At 33.7% G+C, this 18,653-nt stretch overlaps 1 protein-coding gene across 1 annotated transcript; it reads right to left on the reverse strand.

Moving 5' to 3' along the window:
• Positions 1 to 4,653: 4,653 nt before the first annotated feature.
• LOC118204631 (uncharacterized) lies at positions 4,654 to 8,595 on the reverse strand. The gene has a single exon (XM_085821933.1). The coding sequence runs from the start codon at positions 7,396 to 7,398 to the stop codon at positions 6,451 to 6,453; it is 948 nt and encodes a 315-aa protein (XP_085678059.1). The 5' UTR covers positions 7,399 to 8,595; the 3' UTR covers positions 4,654 to 6,450.
• Between the last annotated feature and the right edge of the window lie 10,058 nt (positions 8,596 to 18,653).

Below are 18,653 nucleotides of genomic sequence, written 5' to 3' on the forward strand. Positions count from 1 at the left end.
TTGGCGACTTTATCGTCTGCGCCGGCAAAACGGAAATGTACCGAATTTCCGGTTCTGGAGCTGCGAAAGGATCTACAAAGCGAAAGCACGTTTCGATGTCCATCAAACAAAAAGTGGAATTGCTGCGAAAAATGGATATAGGCATATCCTTTTGTTTCTCTAACCATTCCGAAATCTGTTTATCAATTTCACGCTGCTCTGTGGGAGATCACAGCACGAAATGAACTGGAAGTTGATCTGTCAGCACTATCCTTATCTTCAGGGCAAATGTTTTTATTTTATTCGGCTTATGATTCATTACTACATGTAGAATTTCATCTCGATGTACTCCGTCTTTGATATGATTTAAATAAAATTTGTCATTATAAATATCATGAATACATACCAAATAGTTTTCTGGTTGCAATTTTCTACTTTCGACTATGCGTAATGTATGCTTTATGCATGCATGCATTGAAAGAAATGTTTAATAAAGTAAACAAATAAATATTAAGCTTTTTTTTATAAATTTTGATACCCTTTAGATCATAATTGCTCTTTATTTCATAAATTACGGTTTCATATTTTTTATTTTATAATTTCTGCATGCCATCATACCAGATTTACACTGATGATCTATAATCCAGAATCGCCGAAGTCCCGACGAGTCCAGATTAAAGACTTTTGACTGTATAAGAGGTAAATTAAGTAATTAAAGTGAAGTTACTAAAAATACAAAAACATTTTGATATTATGTATGTATGCATATACATTGCTCGTAAAGAGTTAAATAAATAAATATATATATAAACACGTGCACACACATATACATGCAGGTTTATGAACGAAAAAAAAAATTATAATTCTTTTCTTTTAACACTAGAATTACAGAAGGGGTCATTTTGACACCTAGCGAACTTTTCTCTCTGACAGATCTTCTTTTTTTTCGCAAATATCTTAATTTTTTCTCGATTTTTCCTAAATAATTGTGATTTACGAAACAGTAAAGATTTCAGGAAAATCGTATTTTTATTTTAGCCCTAACAAATGATTATACCTAGAAGTACGGCAGGTGTCATTTTGACCCCTTTGAGAGAAAGGAAATGTGAATACATTCCATTGTATTATCTGAACACTATTACTTCTGTAAACAATTTTTATTTGCACCTGCTAAACAAAATACAAACAAAGGAAAAAAATGTGGTGGGTCTGTGTAGTTTCACATCTGCCAGTCAGATGAAATATGCAGGATACTTTTCTTTGTGGAAAGAAAATAGAGAAAAGAGATTATTATGAGCTGAACGTTGAGTTGAACATTTATAGATTTTTCGTAGATATTTTGTTTATTATTCATAACAAGTTTTAGTGGAAAATTTTATTCTACTTACATGAATTTATTATAGTGATGTACTAAAGGCGCATAGAAAAGGACTAACGCATGAAGAAATCGTGAAACTGATGCAAGAACTATCTAATGCCGATTCTGGTTCTGAAATTGAAAATAATTCTACATATAAAAATGGAAAGGAAACATCTTGTGATTCTTAATTTATTATAGAGAGTAATCAGGAAATATCATCCTCTAGCTCAAGTGAAAGTACAAATGGATTTGTTTCTACGAGTTCAAATTCTGCCGTACCTAAGAATGCCAAAGCGGGAACTAGTAGACGCTCAAAAGGGAATATATAATTCAACGTAATTCAGACTAACACTTGTAAAGAAATTGCTAGTGATGGAACTGTATGGAAAGTAGAAAATACTTCAAATACTTCTGGTCGGCGACCTTTCAAAATATCTGGCGAGAAAATTCTGGACCGACATCCTATGCTAAACATCACATTTGTTATGGTAAAGCTCTTAGTGCATGGAAGTTAACAATAAATGAAAAAAATTTACGCGTCATATAGGAGTGTACTGATGCTAAAGCCAAGTGTAAACTTCATAATGACTCTTTCACTATTTTATTAGCAGAACTGGAAGAATTCATAGCACTGTTGTACGTAAGGGGGGCATTAGCCGCCAAGGGTTTACCAATTCTTAGTTTGTGGTCCAGGACTTGGGGACCAAAGTTTTCTCATGAAACTATGAGTAGAGATAGGTTTTTGGAAAATATTAAATTTCTTCGTTTTGATAATAAACTAACCAGGTCTTCACGTTTGCAGTATGATAAATTTGCACTAATATCCGAGGTATGGAATACTTTTAGAGAAAACTGTAAGCTTTGCTACAAACCAAATGAACCTATTACGACTGACGAACAGTTATTCCCTACAAAAACAAGATGCCGATTTTTGCAGTATATGCCTTACAAGCCCGATAAATTCAGAATAAAATTTTGGCTAGCAGCAGATGTTAGGACGAAATACTTATTAAACGGATTTTCATAGTTAGGAAAAGATGAAATGAGACCAAGTGATCAAAGTTTAGGAGAGAATGTAGTAAATCGTTTAGCTGATCCTTACAAAACTACTGGCCGAAATATAACTTCAGACAGTTTCTTTACATCAGTAATCCTTAAAAAATCCCTAAAAGCAAAAGGATTGAGTCATGTTGGAACAATAAATCGTTCAAAAAGAGAAATTCCCTCTAATTTCAAAAATGTAAGAAACTAACTCTTTTTCTTCAGTTGTGATGAAACATGACTATATAACACTTACATCATATCAAGGTAAAAGGAACAAAAATGTAATTTTGTTAAGTACACTCCATTCATCAGTTGAATTCGAATCTAATGAAAAGAAGGTTCCTGACGTAATAAAGTTTTACAATTCTACAAAATTCGGGATACGTGTTTTAGATCAAATGGCAAGAAAGTACACCGTGAAAGCACCATCATGCCGTTGGCCAGTACATGTATTCTACAATATTTTGGACTTAGTAGGCACAAATGCGTAGATTCTGTGTAAGGAAGTTACAAAAGAAAATATCAGCAGAAGGTATTTTCTATTGCGTTTGGCAGAAGAACTAAGAGAAGAATATATATCTAGTAAAAACAATTTTGTTCTGTCTTCAAGTGGCTTTGTGGATGGACAACAGTCAAAGGAATAAAAAAAAAAAGGAAGAAATGTCAAGTAAGGAAATGCAAAGTTAACAAAACTTCTAATATTTGCGACATCTGTAATAAATATGGGTACTTAGGTATTAACGCAACCAGGCCAAAATTCGCATAAATCGGCATTTTTGGCGACCCTACTTACGGCAACCGTACATGTTATACGCAGTTTTGTAAAAAGAATTTATTTGTAAAAAGAAAAAATAACACTGGGCGTGTACTACCACAGCAATGGGTTTTCGGCGGAATTTGCTGAGAAAAGAAAGAGACTGTTTTCGTTACTGTACCTAACAGAAGCGCTGTTACCCTCATGGAAAAAATTTGCGAAAATATCAAGGAAGCATCATTTATTCGGATTGCTGGAAAGGATACAATACAAGTGAGTTTGAAAATGCTGGATTTCTGCATGGAACTGTTAATCACAAATATAACTTTGTGGATCCCAACACGGGCGTTCACACACAACAGAGCGCATGTGGGGCTCAGCCAAATGGTACAACAAAAAACAGAGAGGAACAGCCCATCATCATCTTGAAAACTGTATTAAAAATTATCTGTAATTAATAAATGTACATTTTCTTTCTATTCATACTTTTTTACTCAAACTTACAAATCGCACCAACCTGGTTGCGATAATACATAAGTACCTAAATATGTATGCGGATATTGTACACAAAAAATCAGAAAGATAAGCTTGTGGGCTAATTGCTGTGCTGACTAATTAATTATCTATAAATAAAATATTTCTATGTACTCTTTATAGCAAAAAGTTTGTTTTAAAATACTTTAATATTTGGATTAAAAACCACTTTGTTTGGAAACATTTGCATAAATATTTATACATTTTATTTTCTGTGTTTCTGAAATGTAAGCTATCAAAAATGGAAAAAAAAATTACATTTTCCGATGGAAATATTTAAATGCTTGTTCATTATTTGACTACATACCTGCAAAGTCTCTATATTCTTTAAGATAAACTGTAGTTGTCATAATTTGCGTTATTTTAATTTTTAACAAATATATTTTATCATATAGAGAAATATGCAGATATCTTATCAAGGGGTCAAAATGACACCCGCGGTAATTCTAGTGTTAATGTTTTGATTTGCACAAAATTTTTTCACAAAATTTAGATTTGGTAACATAAACCTCGACTTACTGTTACAAGTTGGATCACAAACGCTTACATATACCTTCTTGGAAACTACCAAGGGGCAAACTTTTGACAGTGATTGCTATTTTTACAGCCGACACTAATTTTGATCACTTGACGATTCTCCGTAGGCGTGGAGGGATAAAAAAAGTACTTAATGCTTTTGGTGCATTCTGTGAAAGAAAGGTTCTGCACTTTTCAAAAGTTTTTGTTGACAAAGCTGGCAACACTTTAGAAAACAATACGTTATTTTTCTCAAAACCTCCAGAGAGTTAAAAAAAAAGAGAGAGAGAAGAGTGCACAAATAAAGCATCACACACAGTTTTTGCCATTAAGCCATATCAAACACTGTTGGGACTTTGGCACACATTTAGAGAATGGCACCGAATTAACTGCTAAATAGTGTTTCCACTTAATATGTTAATATCGATATTTTGATGGTATTAAAAAAATGGTGAAAATTGACAAATTACACCTGATAAGCAATTTTATTGATTTTCCCATTTTAATTCAGCATGAAAGAGATCATTGTGATGAGCATCAAATGCAACATATACAAGTATCAAGTCTCTCTTCTACAAGAACATAGAAATAGAGTCATAATTAACAATTTTGTTTTCACATATTGTATTTTTCATATCTCATATGTGATACTTCTCATAACTGAACATCATATCTACTACTAAGAGCTGTTTTTTATGTGTGTGAAAAACTTGACGTATTTACCACATACATGGTGTTTCTCAATAAACAGAGCTATAGAACATTTGTTGCTGATTTCAAGTTTTATTTCCAGTAATTAAAACTCTCTAGATAAGGCTTATCTCACTATTACATCAGACAGTTCACTTAAAAATTCCTTAACAGAAACCTATCTCTTTCATGACAGAAACTGTACAACAATGCTTGATTTATACAATATATTAAAGAAGCTTATGTTTAGTGTGAATATACTACAAATCCTGCTTCTAGCTGATTGGTTTGTTGCATCTATTGCATACAATAAGTTTGTCTTGTTAAATAAGTACGTTAAATAAGTACGTTAAATAAGGATTTGCGTTATTAAATTTTGCCATCGCATGAACAATTTTGGACATCTCTCCGGTGTGAATATGTATATTTGTTAACTAAACCCTTCTTTTATGTAAATAATTTGTTCCATATATCACACACATGAGCAAAGAGCGAGGAGAAGCACATACATAAGGTTGTGCAGTGATAGTAAAACATATAAAAGGTTTTCCTGTGTGAAAATGTATATGCCCCTAATAAATGCTACTTTTGTGTTAATGACTTGCTACAAGCATAACATAAATAAATAAATAAGGCTTGTCTCCTAAATGGAGAGAAATATTTGTTTGGGTATCTTTATATCTATTTCAACGATGCATCCAGTGCCGCCTATTTTATTACATTCTTAATTTCCCATAGAAGATACGTACACTTCCTACCTTTCTGCATTGCATTATTTTGCTGTCCATGTTTACAGCAATCTGTATTTGCTGGAAGAGGGAAGTAAACTACACAAACTTAGCACTAAAACCCTAAAATGAGAAGGAAAAAAGAATGAGCATGATGACTTTATGCGAGTCACATTATGCTCTATGCATGGAGAAAAACATATAAAAAATTTCACCAGAGATTAAATTCCCATTAGACCATTCATAATCTGCAGTCACACCAGCAAAAATATCCACAAAATTGAAAAGCCTTCTACAGGCATGTAAGCCATATATATAGGCTATTATTACATAAATACTTTATAATGACATGATGCATTGCTTCATCAGTACTTTCTTGTGACTTTCAGTGGGTTTGGAGATAATAAAAAAGTAACAAAGCATTTCCTCCTTAAAACTCAATCCATAAACCAGAAACATAAAGTAATTAAAAAAAATGAAAAACTTCATACAGCAGCACTGTCATTTTCCATCAACAAGTCTTTATGCAAATGACCAAATGGTTGCAGCTTTGGCAACTTGGTAGCCTATGCACCAACAAGTAACCTATGTACATGTTAAGATTTCTGTAATATTTTTAACACAACTGAAAGTAGAAAATCTGCCTTCTTGTCTTTCAATAACAAACTATACAGGTTTTTTTTTTTTTTTTTTACATACAAGGGATGTCTTTCAATAACAACATCCCTTGTATGTAAAAAAAAAAAAAAAAAAAACTGTTGCATGTATCTGCAAAGGCTTTTCATTGGTGTGAATACCCAGTGGTATAAAAAAAAACTTACAAATAGTTTGTTTTATGCATAAAGCTAATGCTTTGTATGGATCTGCAAATGTGTCATTAAATTACACCTATAGTTGAAAGATTTGTTACATATATTACATACATAAGGTTCTTCTCCTGTGTGAATACGTTGATGCACCTTTAAATCATGTGTTCTTGAAAATGAGATGTTACAAATCTTGCATACATATGGTTTTTCTCCAGTATGGATACGCTTATGGTCTTTTAAATGTTGCCTTCGTCTGAATGATTGGCTACATATATCACAAAGATAGGGTTTCTCTCCCGTATGGATACGTGTATGCACCACTAAATCATGTTTTTGAAGAAATGACTTGCTACATACATCACATACAAAAGGTCTATCCCCTGTGTGAATCCGCATATGTGCTATTAGACGTTGCTTTCTCGTAAATAAGCTATTACACACATCGCATACATGAGGTTTCTCTCCTGTATGATTACGCAAGTGCTCTGTTAATGCTTGCTTTTGTCGATATGACTTGTTACACATATCACATACATAAGGCTTCTCTCCTGTGTGAATTCGCAAATGTGATTGTAAATCAGATCTTTGCGTAAATGATTTATTACAAACTGTACAGGCATAAGGCTTCTCTCCAGTGTGGATACGCAGATGTGCCATTAAAACCTGTTTCCTTGAGAAAGACTTGTTACAAGTACCACATACGTGAAGTTTCTCTCCTGTATGGGTAAGCATATGATTTACTAAATTCTTCTTATGTGTAAATGACCTGCCACATACATCACAAGTATAAGGTTTTTCTCCTGTATGGATAGCCATATGTGACACTAAGTGAATTTTTCTCGTAAACGAGTGGTTACATACATTACACACATTAGACACATCCCTACTGTAGGTAAGCAGATGTGCTTGTAATGGAGATTTTGGGGCTGACAGGTTAGTATCCGTATCAGTTGCATGATGTTTCTCTTCTGTATGTGCAAACATGTCTCTCTAGCTTACACAAAAATTTGTAATAAACTTCACATACATAAAATTCTTTATATAGTCTTTTGGTATCACACTCATCAGTTAACTCTGTAAATAAAGGAATGCTTCTCATAAATAGACTTTTTAAATATTATCACTTAGCTCTAAAATGGTTTATGATATAATGAGAATAAATTCGAAAAGAATTTACTATTTAATAAAATATCACAGCATATTATTTGTTAGATTAGTTTCTAAAGTTTTCACTAGGCTTCGCACGTACCACAAAAAGGTAATGCATATTGCTTTACATATAAAAACTATGTTTACGGAAGAAATCAGGTTAGAATAGCGCTAATCTGCTGATATTTCGGAAACGTGGAAGGTGCGCTCGCATGTTCCTAAAACGTACTCGCTGTACCTCCTGCTGTGATAGCTGCTTCGCTGCTATTGGTTAGAAGAATATAGACGTAACATAGAGCTTTCGACGTCATTTGTTTTGTCACGTGGTAGTAAAGCTTCTCGAGCCGTTGTAATAAAAAACCTTTTATGACGCGCCAATCTTCACGTATGCTTCTCCTGCGTGGGCATCAGTTAGAGACAGGGACATGTCTAAATTACAAATTACACAGAACAAGTTGCTGCGCACCTTCACGAATGCGCATTGTTTCGTATCTGATAGGACTTTACACAAGGATTTGAAAATTGAAATTGTAATAGAGCATCTTCATCGCTTAAACTCCAGCTTTTTCCAGAAAGCAGTTACATGCCCTCACATGTCAAAATTACATGTATTTGACTACATTCCACTACTGGAAGACAAAGAGTTACGACCGCTGGCAGCCCACCTAGCCAGAGATCTGAACTTTCCTACATAATGTAGAATATTCCTGTATATAATTGTATATATTGTGTATAGCTTTTATGAATACTTTTTTTCATTATTTCATCGAAACTTTTATATGATATCTGATCATGCAAACTGCACTTTTCTCACTGTAACTCTATGTCTGCAAATGTATGCTTTTGAGAGTTTGTATTCCTACAAACTCGTTCTGTCATTTAGTATATTCTCACAATAGCTTATCATAAAAACTCATGATTGCTTTACCTTGTACTGCTCCGTCAGCGGGGCGTCTTCTTGTCTGGCCTAATTCCTAGGCTTGCGGCATCTTGCTCGCCTTCACCTCATTCTCTTAACTCCTACCACGTCAGACTTTCTACCGTCATGTGCCTACTGGCTCTCCTCATGAGCTGGTAATAGCGCGCGCACGCGCTACTCCAGCCATACTTGTTCGGATCGGATCCTTTTATGGCGTACAGCGGTTATGTTTTAATCCTTTAAAAAAATTAGTTAAGAAATCAGAGGTGATTTTATGTACAACTGAATTAATTCATATGTCAATATATATTTTTACTTTATGCAGTACACACTTGAGAAATACCGGATCATTACAAAGGAAGGAAAAGGGTTATTTGCTCGAGAGGGTTATATCCATATTCTATTTTGCTAATAGAATGTTGAGAAAACAATATTTAACATAGTTTATTAATGTTTTATCGTAATACAACTACAGTTTTTAAAACAAGATTACAAAGCTTACAGTTATATTTATTATAGCTTACAGTATTATACACATAAAATTTATCTCAGTTTTCACCCTGAGATGAAATCCCAGAAAAAGTATTGTTAATGATGGACTAAATCAAAGTAGTGATATAGAGAAAGCACACGTGGGATCGTTTCCTTTACTGAAAAACATCTGCCAGTCAATTTACAGCAAAATATATATGCTTACATTGCCTATTGTCCATTAAATTAAATATAACCTTTCAATCGCTCTTAATATTATTCTTGTTTTAAAAGTAACTGTTGTCAGTTAATTCTATCAGTAACCTTTACTATGCATAAGGTAGTAAGGAATATACTTTATAGCCACATAAACATTGCTTGGATTATCCTAAATTTTCATTTATATTTTAAAATACACAGTCTCATTTCCACTATCTATTTCTACTTAATTAACTTTTTTTTTTCTAAAGATGGGTATGATCTAGTGTGACAAATTGCATTTTGAATGTATTTTAAATTTACCATTAATATTTTAAACTACATTTTGCACCAATATTTATGTTTGCTCTCCCATTAAGGGAAACATAGAAATAAGTTTTTGTGTTTAAATGTAAGTTATTAAATTAAAATTCCTGTGTTTAATATGAATTCATTGGCAACTTTGAAGAGCATTTGCAAACTAGTTGGTGAGTTAGGAGAGGGATGTTTGTTTGCATATCTTTAAATTTATTTCAACGTTGCATCCACCACCACCTATTGTTTTACATTCTTCTTCTTCAATACAAGACACGCACAATTCTAGGCTTTTTTTCATCGTTGTTCTCCCTATAAATCTTTTTAATAAAAAAAAAAAAAAAAAACAGAAAATTGCAAAATTTTGGCACCAGAATCCTAAAATGAGAAAGGAAAGAGAGGCATGTGATGCCTTTTATGTTGTATACATGCAGAAAGATACGTCGCCAAAGATTTTACTATAGACAACAGAAACTGCAGTATATGGTCCACCCGAATGCTGAAGTACTGAAATTCCCATAGGAGGGATCATAATCTGCAACCACACTGGTGAAAATATCCGGAGAAGTGCTGTATGGGAGAATGCTATGTGTATACTTGGGTTGCCACATAAATTATTTTTAGTGACATGTGTAGCCACATCAATTTTTCCTCGCGACATGGTTTAGACCATAAGTACTTTTTCACAGCATTCTGGTGAGGTTCAGAAAATTAGAAAGTACCAAAATTCATCATTTGAGAATTATTTTGAGTAAGTTATACACTTTGTGAACTGTGATGAACAAAAATTAATAAGCTGTGCTTCCCTCAAACCAATTTCCTTTCTTCCACATGATGATTTATTTGCATATATCAGAACTTTACTATTGCAATATGCTTTTGGAATGATTATTATTTCATTCTATGAGATTTTTACTATCCCATGACATGCAGACTGAAACTAGAAAAAACGAACAGTTTTCTGTTTTCATTATTTTTAGCAAATCAAAAAGACCCATATTCATAAAATGAGAACATGGCTAACAAAAATGAAATATAAAATTACATACACAATTATCAGAAGACAGTTATGATTATACATGACTGTTACAGTTAAATAGTACTATTTATTGGCACTTTACCACCAAAGAAAATGCACAGACATCATTGCTGGGAAATAGCTACCTCTAAAAATCTGAGATGTAATAAATAATCAATAGGTACCTTTGTCACAATTTGAATTATCATTTTTAAAGCACATTGATACTTAATTATGTTAAAAAAAAAAAAAAAAAGCACTATCCTACTTAATCTGGTTTTCCTAAAGCTGGTGAATGCTTAAGCTGTGAACTCACTTGTTTGACTCAATGATTAAGATAACATAATCTATATGTATGGCTGTTACAGTTATATTATTCTTCAGTTCAGAACTAAGTAGGTGCTACATAGCAAAAATGTAAAGTAGTTTTTTTAAAAAGACCATTGTTTCAGCTAATTTTGATAGAAAAAATATGCAACCCTTAAGTGCTTTGCCATATTCAAATAACCTAACCAAACCCTCGTTAGAACATTATAAGTGACTACAGCTATAGTTGTGCATAGAACTTTACAAATAAAAGGATAAATAATATAAATTCATTTTTTCCAGATGAATCTTAATACATCTACACCATCAAGGATCACATCCATGGTCTGCATCAACAAAATGCCACATTATGTCATGCATTATGCATCCCCATACAGGTCTGAAACCAAGTGTAATCATATGGTCCATTACGTTCCAGTTTCCTTCATGTTTAATGCTCATCGGTGGCCAGGGCAACCCGTATGAGTGCTATGGGCAGCAAGACATAGGAGCATCAAAATTTTTAGAATTTTGGCAGGAACTGGAAGGCATAATTTGCAACCAGCAGTTATTCTATTAGGTGATAAAATATCTAGCTCTGGCTTCGCTAGCAGCCAAGCAGTAAAGTAGTTAAATACTGATAATTCGACCTGGGTTCACATTCTGGCGAACAGGTTGGCTGCACATGTGTTTTCATAGTTTTCCGCATATATGAAATATGTGTAAGCTAATTTCTCTTTGAAAGTACTCCATGAAAGTATCCTACCCTTAACCAAGTTAATATACTGTAATCAAATAAATTAAACACCCCCCCCCCAAAAAGAACAGCCTGCCTCCATGTTTAATGTGCAGTAGAACAGGTGCCATTGTTTAGGGCTACTGTAAATGATTTATCAGATTTAAAAATTCTAATATTGAAAATATTATGCATATTATAATGATTGAATCCAAGTAAAGAATGAGAAATTATCCAGATTTTCTTTACGTACAACGTTTTGCTGTGTATGTTATGTGAGCACCAAGTACATTATGTACAAAAAAACCATGTGAGCACCAGGTACATTTTGTACATAATGTATTAACAGTACATTATGTACAAAAATGCACTCCTTAATGTTTGCCCAATGGAAGACTTCAAATATGATAGATGATGCAGTATAGAAACTCGGGGTACAAAAATGTGAAATCAATAGCCATTTGGAAGTGTGCTATGTCATCAATGTTCATAAAATGTATGTAGCATGCGAGGTAATTTTTTAGTTTCTAGTTCATTTCCATAAATTGATTATTGTATGTATACTATTTATGAAAAGGCAGTGTTTTTAAAATCTGATGAATCATTTATTATTACTCTGAGGTTTTCGAAGCTCACTGCTGTCTATCTTTAGAGGTTGTCTAGAACTAGTGATCAACAAGGAATGTCTGGCACATAACAGAGAACAACTCCTAAATTCCCACCATTTTTTTTTTTTTTAACTATTAATCTCTTGATCTATGATTTCATCAGATCTGTTATCAGGCCTATGATTATAAAAAAAACTAATGTACCACAGTCTACCCATGGCTACATCAGCTGAACACTGGTAATAACTGAAATCTACTTTTCTCACATATTCTAAATGCACATCCAATATCTGTTTATCTTCATGCAATGGCTGTTCGAGGTGGTATACTCCAAGTTTAACTGTTTTTTAAACCATGTACTTTAAGTCTAACTGATTTGCTTACACATGTACAGTTAAACCATGTATTAAAATTTCATCAGTAATAAATATGGCTTTCTCTCCTGTCTTCAATAATGTCATGCTTTTAAGGGCCATCAGTGTTTTAAGATTACAACAGTTATTTATATTAATGTTAACCCTCCAAAATATTAAATCATTGTGGAAATCTACAAATTAGACAAACTGCAATTATCATTTTCTTCTAATATTTAATCTAAAGCAACGGTTCTCAACCTTTTGACTAACGCATACCATCTAAACAAAAATTGAAAAACTTTAATACCACCACCACTCCTGAACAAAGCTCAAATCACATAAATTTACGAGTGTTAGAAAAAAAACTCAATCAGGATGTTGGGTTTTAATTTTTTAATTTAATAGTTAAAAATACTTTGCTTCTTTGTATACCACGGTTGGGAACCCATGACCTAAAGAAATGTTCCTAAGTTGTTTAGATTCATCCACACTCATTCTGCAAATAAATTGAGGAAATTTTTATATTTTTGTCTATTAACAGTCAAATGGTAACTGCGTTAAGTGATAATATCAGTATAACATATTCACTGTACTGATGATTTTCATACTCTTTCTCAAATGTACACATACCTACTAATAATTTATCTTTTATGCGCTTTTGTAACATACATGTTAAACGTCAGTTTACATATTTTCTAATTAATATTTCTTTCACTTAAATCATCATTTCCTAGAAACTGGTATTGCTGTTTGTTATTAATTTTTCATTAAAATGCTTTCATAAGTTTTTCCTTCTCAGAATTTTACTTCATGTGATGAATAAGCATTATTTCCATTAAGTTGGAAAATTTGGATCTAAGAAATAATAAAGTTTGTCCAATTTTGTCTGACATCATTCTAAATCTCAAAACAAATCTATAGCACATTACTTTAGTGACAATTTTGATTAAAAAATCTGTGCAAAATAACATTAACAAGAGAAGTTATCCTAGCTGTATCTAAGCAAATGTTCTGTGATACATATTTATGTAGGTATAATATATATATGATATATTTTATTATAAAGATTAATAGTTTTACTAAACATACATCACTTAACCTAGCTTCATATTTAAAGACACAAAACATTTGTACACTGATCTCAGGCAGGTCATGGCTGGCTTGGTTTTTCATGTATTTTCTAAACAGAAAAGCAGGTATGAGACAAATATCATTTAGTAACTTCCATGAGAGCATCTCTCAAGCAAAATACTTGTCAAAATTAATTAATTAGCTTTTAAAGGTACATTAAAAGCATGATGTTATGAAGAAGAGAAAAGTTCCACAAAGCAGAAAAAAAATCTAAAGTACAAATTAGCAGGAAATCCAGCCTTAGTCCTACGAAGCTTTATTATAGCACTATTATATTTATTGTTTTAAACTCTAATTCATTTACTCAGAAAAACCATTCTATTAAGAAATTTTATATAACCATCATTAAGAAAAATATATTGTTTTTAATATGTTTTTATATGACTACTTCATTTTAGACAACATATTACTTTATGAAGCCAAATAATAGATATGCAAGACTTGGTTGAACATCAATTGTGTAGATATTTTGAAATTTTAATATATAATTAGGTGCTTTATTAGTGTTGGAAACATGATTTTGTAAGTAATTATTTTCTTCTCAGAAGACATGCTGTATTTTTGTCTTAAATCTGGCTGGTATTTTCTAGGGAAGATAATCTTTTAGAAGACTTTTGCTTACATTTTTGTTTGATTTATCCCTTAGAAAATTTCATGAATATCATGATGTTGACTGAGTAATGCTATTAAGACATTAGTTTTATATCATTATGTAGAATGGCAAATGGTATGAGAGCAACTAAATGGCTAGTCAATAAGACAGTGATTATTTCTAGTGCTTTTTATTAAACAAGATCTGTAGCTTTCATAAGTATAATAAAATCTGAGATAGAGTTAGTAATTCATCACGAATCAACTTGACTGCTTTATGTAATCTTAAACAATGCCTAAGACTTATGGAAAAGCCACTTTAATAAGGGAGTGTACCAAGTGTCTTTCTAAATTTACAGCTGATATCACTCAAAACAGTTTTGTGTATCTTACACATAAATTATGTCATGATGCAAAATATTTTCCCAACATGATGATAATGTAAGTCGAGCCTCCAGCAATGCACACTTCAAATTATCGGATATACGCCATTAATAGAGAGTTCCTGATTTCGAAGCAGAGAACCACTGTACACATATATAGCAATCCTGTAACTGTGTAGTAGCGGGTGGTTTTACTATACTTTACCTTGTTGTAATGATGCTATCCCTGCCACTATGATAATGAAAAACTGCAGTTGTTTATGATAGTGTCAAAGTTAATTTTTCATCTGTTCAAATATTAATTTGATCCAAGACACTCTGATATTTATTAGTAACAAAATGTCATGCACATATTATGCGAATATAATTATTTTGGCTTTGTATATATTGTTAATGTTTACTTCAGGACAGTTTGGCTATGTTGTGATTGTAAGTCACCTTGTTTTTTATTTGCAATCTACTGGTGGTTGAGAAAAATATAAAAAAAAATCATCTAATATGAATGTGTTGTCAACTCCATTGATGGCTGCATGAAGTCTTTAGGCGCTATCTATCCTGCATCAATAATTTTTTATACAGAAATATGCAATAGTTTTATAAACTATGTAAAGTACTTACTCTTGAAGTCTCTTAGATAACTGTTAATCAATAATACACTAATAGCCATTAAAATTGCTATAGCATGAAGGAAAGCAAATAAAAAAATATTTGTTGTGCGTAAATAGTATGGCATGAAGACAAAATGATTAAATTTGTAAGTAGCTTGGGAGTTTACAAGGGTGCGAAATCAGTCGAAACAACTGCTCCACCTGGCAGCTAAAACGGCCCTTATCTAGTTAGGCACTGAGTAGAATTTCACTTGAATGACAGAAATCGGCATCTCATTCCATTCTGATTCAAGTCCATGCCACACTTCATCAATTGTATTAGATGGAGAGGGTTGCTAGGCCAGTCCTCAGCAAACCATAAGCAGGTATTTTCAATGGGTGACAGATCTGGAGACCGTACAAGCCAGGGCAGCAATCAAATACACTGCATACCGAGGAAGGTCAGAACACAATGTGCAACATATAGTCTTGAATTATCCTGTTGGAAGATTGCATTTGGCAGGCCTCAAAGATAGGGCACAACCCCTGGATGTAAGATGTCACAAATGTACCAATCTGGCATTCAAATTACCATCGATCTGAACTAAAGATTTGTGTGCCATGTGCTCAGTGGCTGCCTATACCATCACATTAGGGTTCCTGTGCCGATACTGAATGCAACCAGGCGATGTGCGGTCTCCTTGGAGCCTCTAGACACTTATATGACCATCAGAATAATGCACACAGAAACGGGACTCGTCTGAAAAGACGACATTGTACCCCTCCTATATCCAGCTTTGTTGTTGGACACACCACAGTAGCCATCTCTCTCTGTGCTGCATTGTCAAGGAAAGCTAAAGTAATGGACACTGTGCTGATAGTCCATACTGATGCAAACGTTGACACACCGTACGAGCAGATACTGGGCATGCTGCAAACATGACCATTTTCTGACTAATGGTCTGTGAGGAGAATTTGGAGGGCTGACCTCACAATATGCCTGTCCTTTCAGGTATTAATCATGGGACGGCAGAGAGATCCTGCATGCCGTTCAGTATAATCCTCAGCATTCCATACATGCTATATTCGCTTAACAGTGGTTGGATGTCGACTAGTGCAACGGGCGATATCACAAAACGATAATCCACACACTCTATAGGCAACAATCCTGGCTCTATTGAATTCTGACATTTGCTGGTAAGCATTTCTTATTATTATTCAAGGCATACCATGATATTCTGAGCACATTCCAACTTTGCAAAGTGCTTTCCGAATGACAAATCCACTACACAACTTTTTGAAATTATTAATTCACCATGCCAAACTTTGCCTAGAAATACCATAATGACTGTTTCCAAGTTTTTGAATGCTTATTTTTTCCCTGTGATTCACGTAAATTAGTATGCAACTGAATACCCACATTCAAAACTGAAACAATGTTTTTTGATACATTACTTGTGACAATGACAAAGTAGTATTCTAGTTTGCCTTTTTGTACCTTTTTAAAAGACAGACATCATCAGAAGTTGCTCTATATTTTTAAATAATCGACAACAATATTCTTTTTCAGAATATCGGTTATTACTGCAAATATTAACAGTCCTCCATTTTTTAATTTTAGTTCCAGAAAATATTAACATGCCAATGAAATATTAAAAGATTAAACTGTTCTTCCGCCTAGGCTAAATTGCAGAATAGGCTGCATCAGTCGATGCTGTGTTTACTTCTCTTATGCTTGGACACGCCTTTTTATGACGTAATATTGGTTACGCCTCTCCTTAAAAACAAGTTATAAGTATGCTATAGCTTCGTATTTAAAGAAAACTTAAATGAAGTTTTAACTGAGTTGAAATGGTAGGTTTATAATGTTCTGCACGAGATTTTTTAAATTATAAATCTACTTTTGTGTGGTGTGTGGTAGTGTTAGCATTTAACGCAACGAATTATCTCTGTCAAATGTATTATTAAGATACCAAACGATTGAAAATATTGAATGCATGAGTTAAAAATTATAACCGTAACTTCTGAAAATACAGAAAAGAATTCTTTTGCTTAAAGAATGTTTTGATTATTGATGAGTGTGTCAAAATCGGTGCTTACTGCAGAATGGATGAGTATCTGAATCTGGATTTTTTTAATCAGTTGGAGCGAAGAGGCAAAAAGAGCGTTATTGAGTGGTGTATGGAAAAAAGTTTGATTGCAATATCGTATAAGTGCCCGATTTGTGGAACAAATATGAAACTAGTAGAGAGACGGTTTTGAGACGTATAGACGATTTTGAGTGCTGCGCAATGCCGAGTTTGTACAACACTGAAATGTTTTTTTAAGTAAAAATTGATCGATGTGCACATGGGCAAACACAATGCTGTGCGCGATGCCGAGTTTGTGCAATTCTGGGATTTTTAAGTGAAAATAGATCGATGTGTACATGGACAAAGCCAATGTAGTGCGACATGCCGAGTTTGTGCAATTCTGGCATGTTTTTTTAAGTGAAAATACATCGATGTGCACATGGGCAAAGCCAATGTAGTGCGCAATGCCGAGTTTGTGCAATTCTGGGATGTTTTTTGAAGTGAAAATAGATCGATGTGCACATGGGCAAGCCAATGTGGTGCGCAATGCCGAGATTGTGCGCGATGCCGAGTTTGAGCAATTCTGGGATTTTTTTAAGTGAAAATAGATCGATGCGCTCATGGGCAAAGCCAGTGTGGTGCGCAATGCCGTGTTTGTGCAATTCTGGAATTTTTAAGTGAAAAAAGATCGATGTGTACATGGGCAAAGCCAATGTGTTGCGCAATGCCGTGGTTGTGCTCGATGACGAGATTGTACAATTGAGATGTTTTTTAAGTGAAGATTGATCGATGTGCACATGGGCAAAGGCAATGCTGTGCACGATGCCGAGTTTGTGCAATTCTGGGATTTTTTAAGTGAAAATAGATCGATGTGTACATGGACAAAGCCAATGTAGTGCGACATGCCGAGTTTGTGCAATTCTGGCATGTTTTTTTAAGCGAAAATACATCGATGTGCACATGGGCAAAGCCGAGTTTGTGCAATTCTGGGATGTTTTTTGAAGTGAAAATAGATCGATGTGCACATGGGCAAACCAATGTGGTGCGCAATGCCGAGTTTGAGCAATTCTGGGATTCTTTTTAAGTGAAAATAGATCGATGCGCGCATGGGGAAGGCCGTGTTTGTGCAATTCTGGAATTTTTAAGTGAAAATAGATCGATGTGTAAATGGGCAAAGCCAATGTGTTGCGCAATGCCGAGGTTGTGCGCTATGACGAGATTGTGCAATTCTGGGATGTTTTTTAAGTGAAAATAAATCGATGTGTACATGGGCAAAACCAATGTGGTGCCGAGGTTGTGCGTGATGCCGAGTTTGTGCAATTCTGGGATGTTTTTTGAAGTGAAAATAGATCGATGTGCACATGGGCAAGCCAATGTGGTGCGCAATGCTGAGGTTGTG

This window comes from Stegodyphus dumicola, chromosome 1, assembly GCF_044657685.1.
Source record: "Stegodyphus dumicola isolate Sdum_Otavi_A_Nest chromosome 1, ASM4465768v1".
NCBI lineage: Eukaryota > Metazoa > Arthropoda > Arachnida > Araneae > Eresidae > Stegodyphus > Stegodyphus dumicola.

Coding starts and splice junctions, on each gene's coding strand:
- LOC118204631 (XM_085821933.1), bottom strand. CDS start 7,398: ATGTTTGCACATACAGAAGAGAAACATCATGCAACTGATACGGATACT.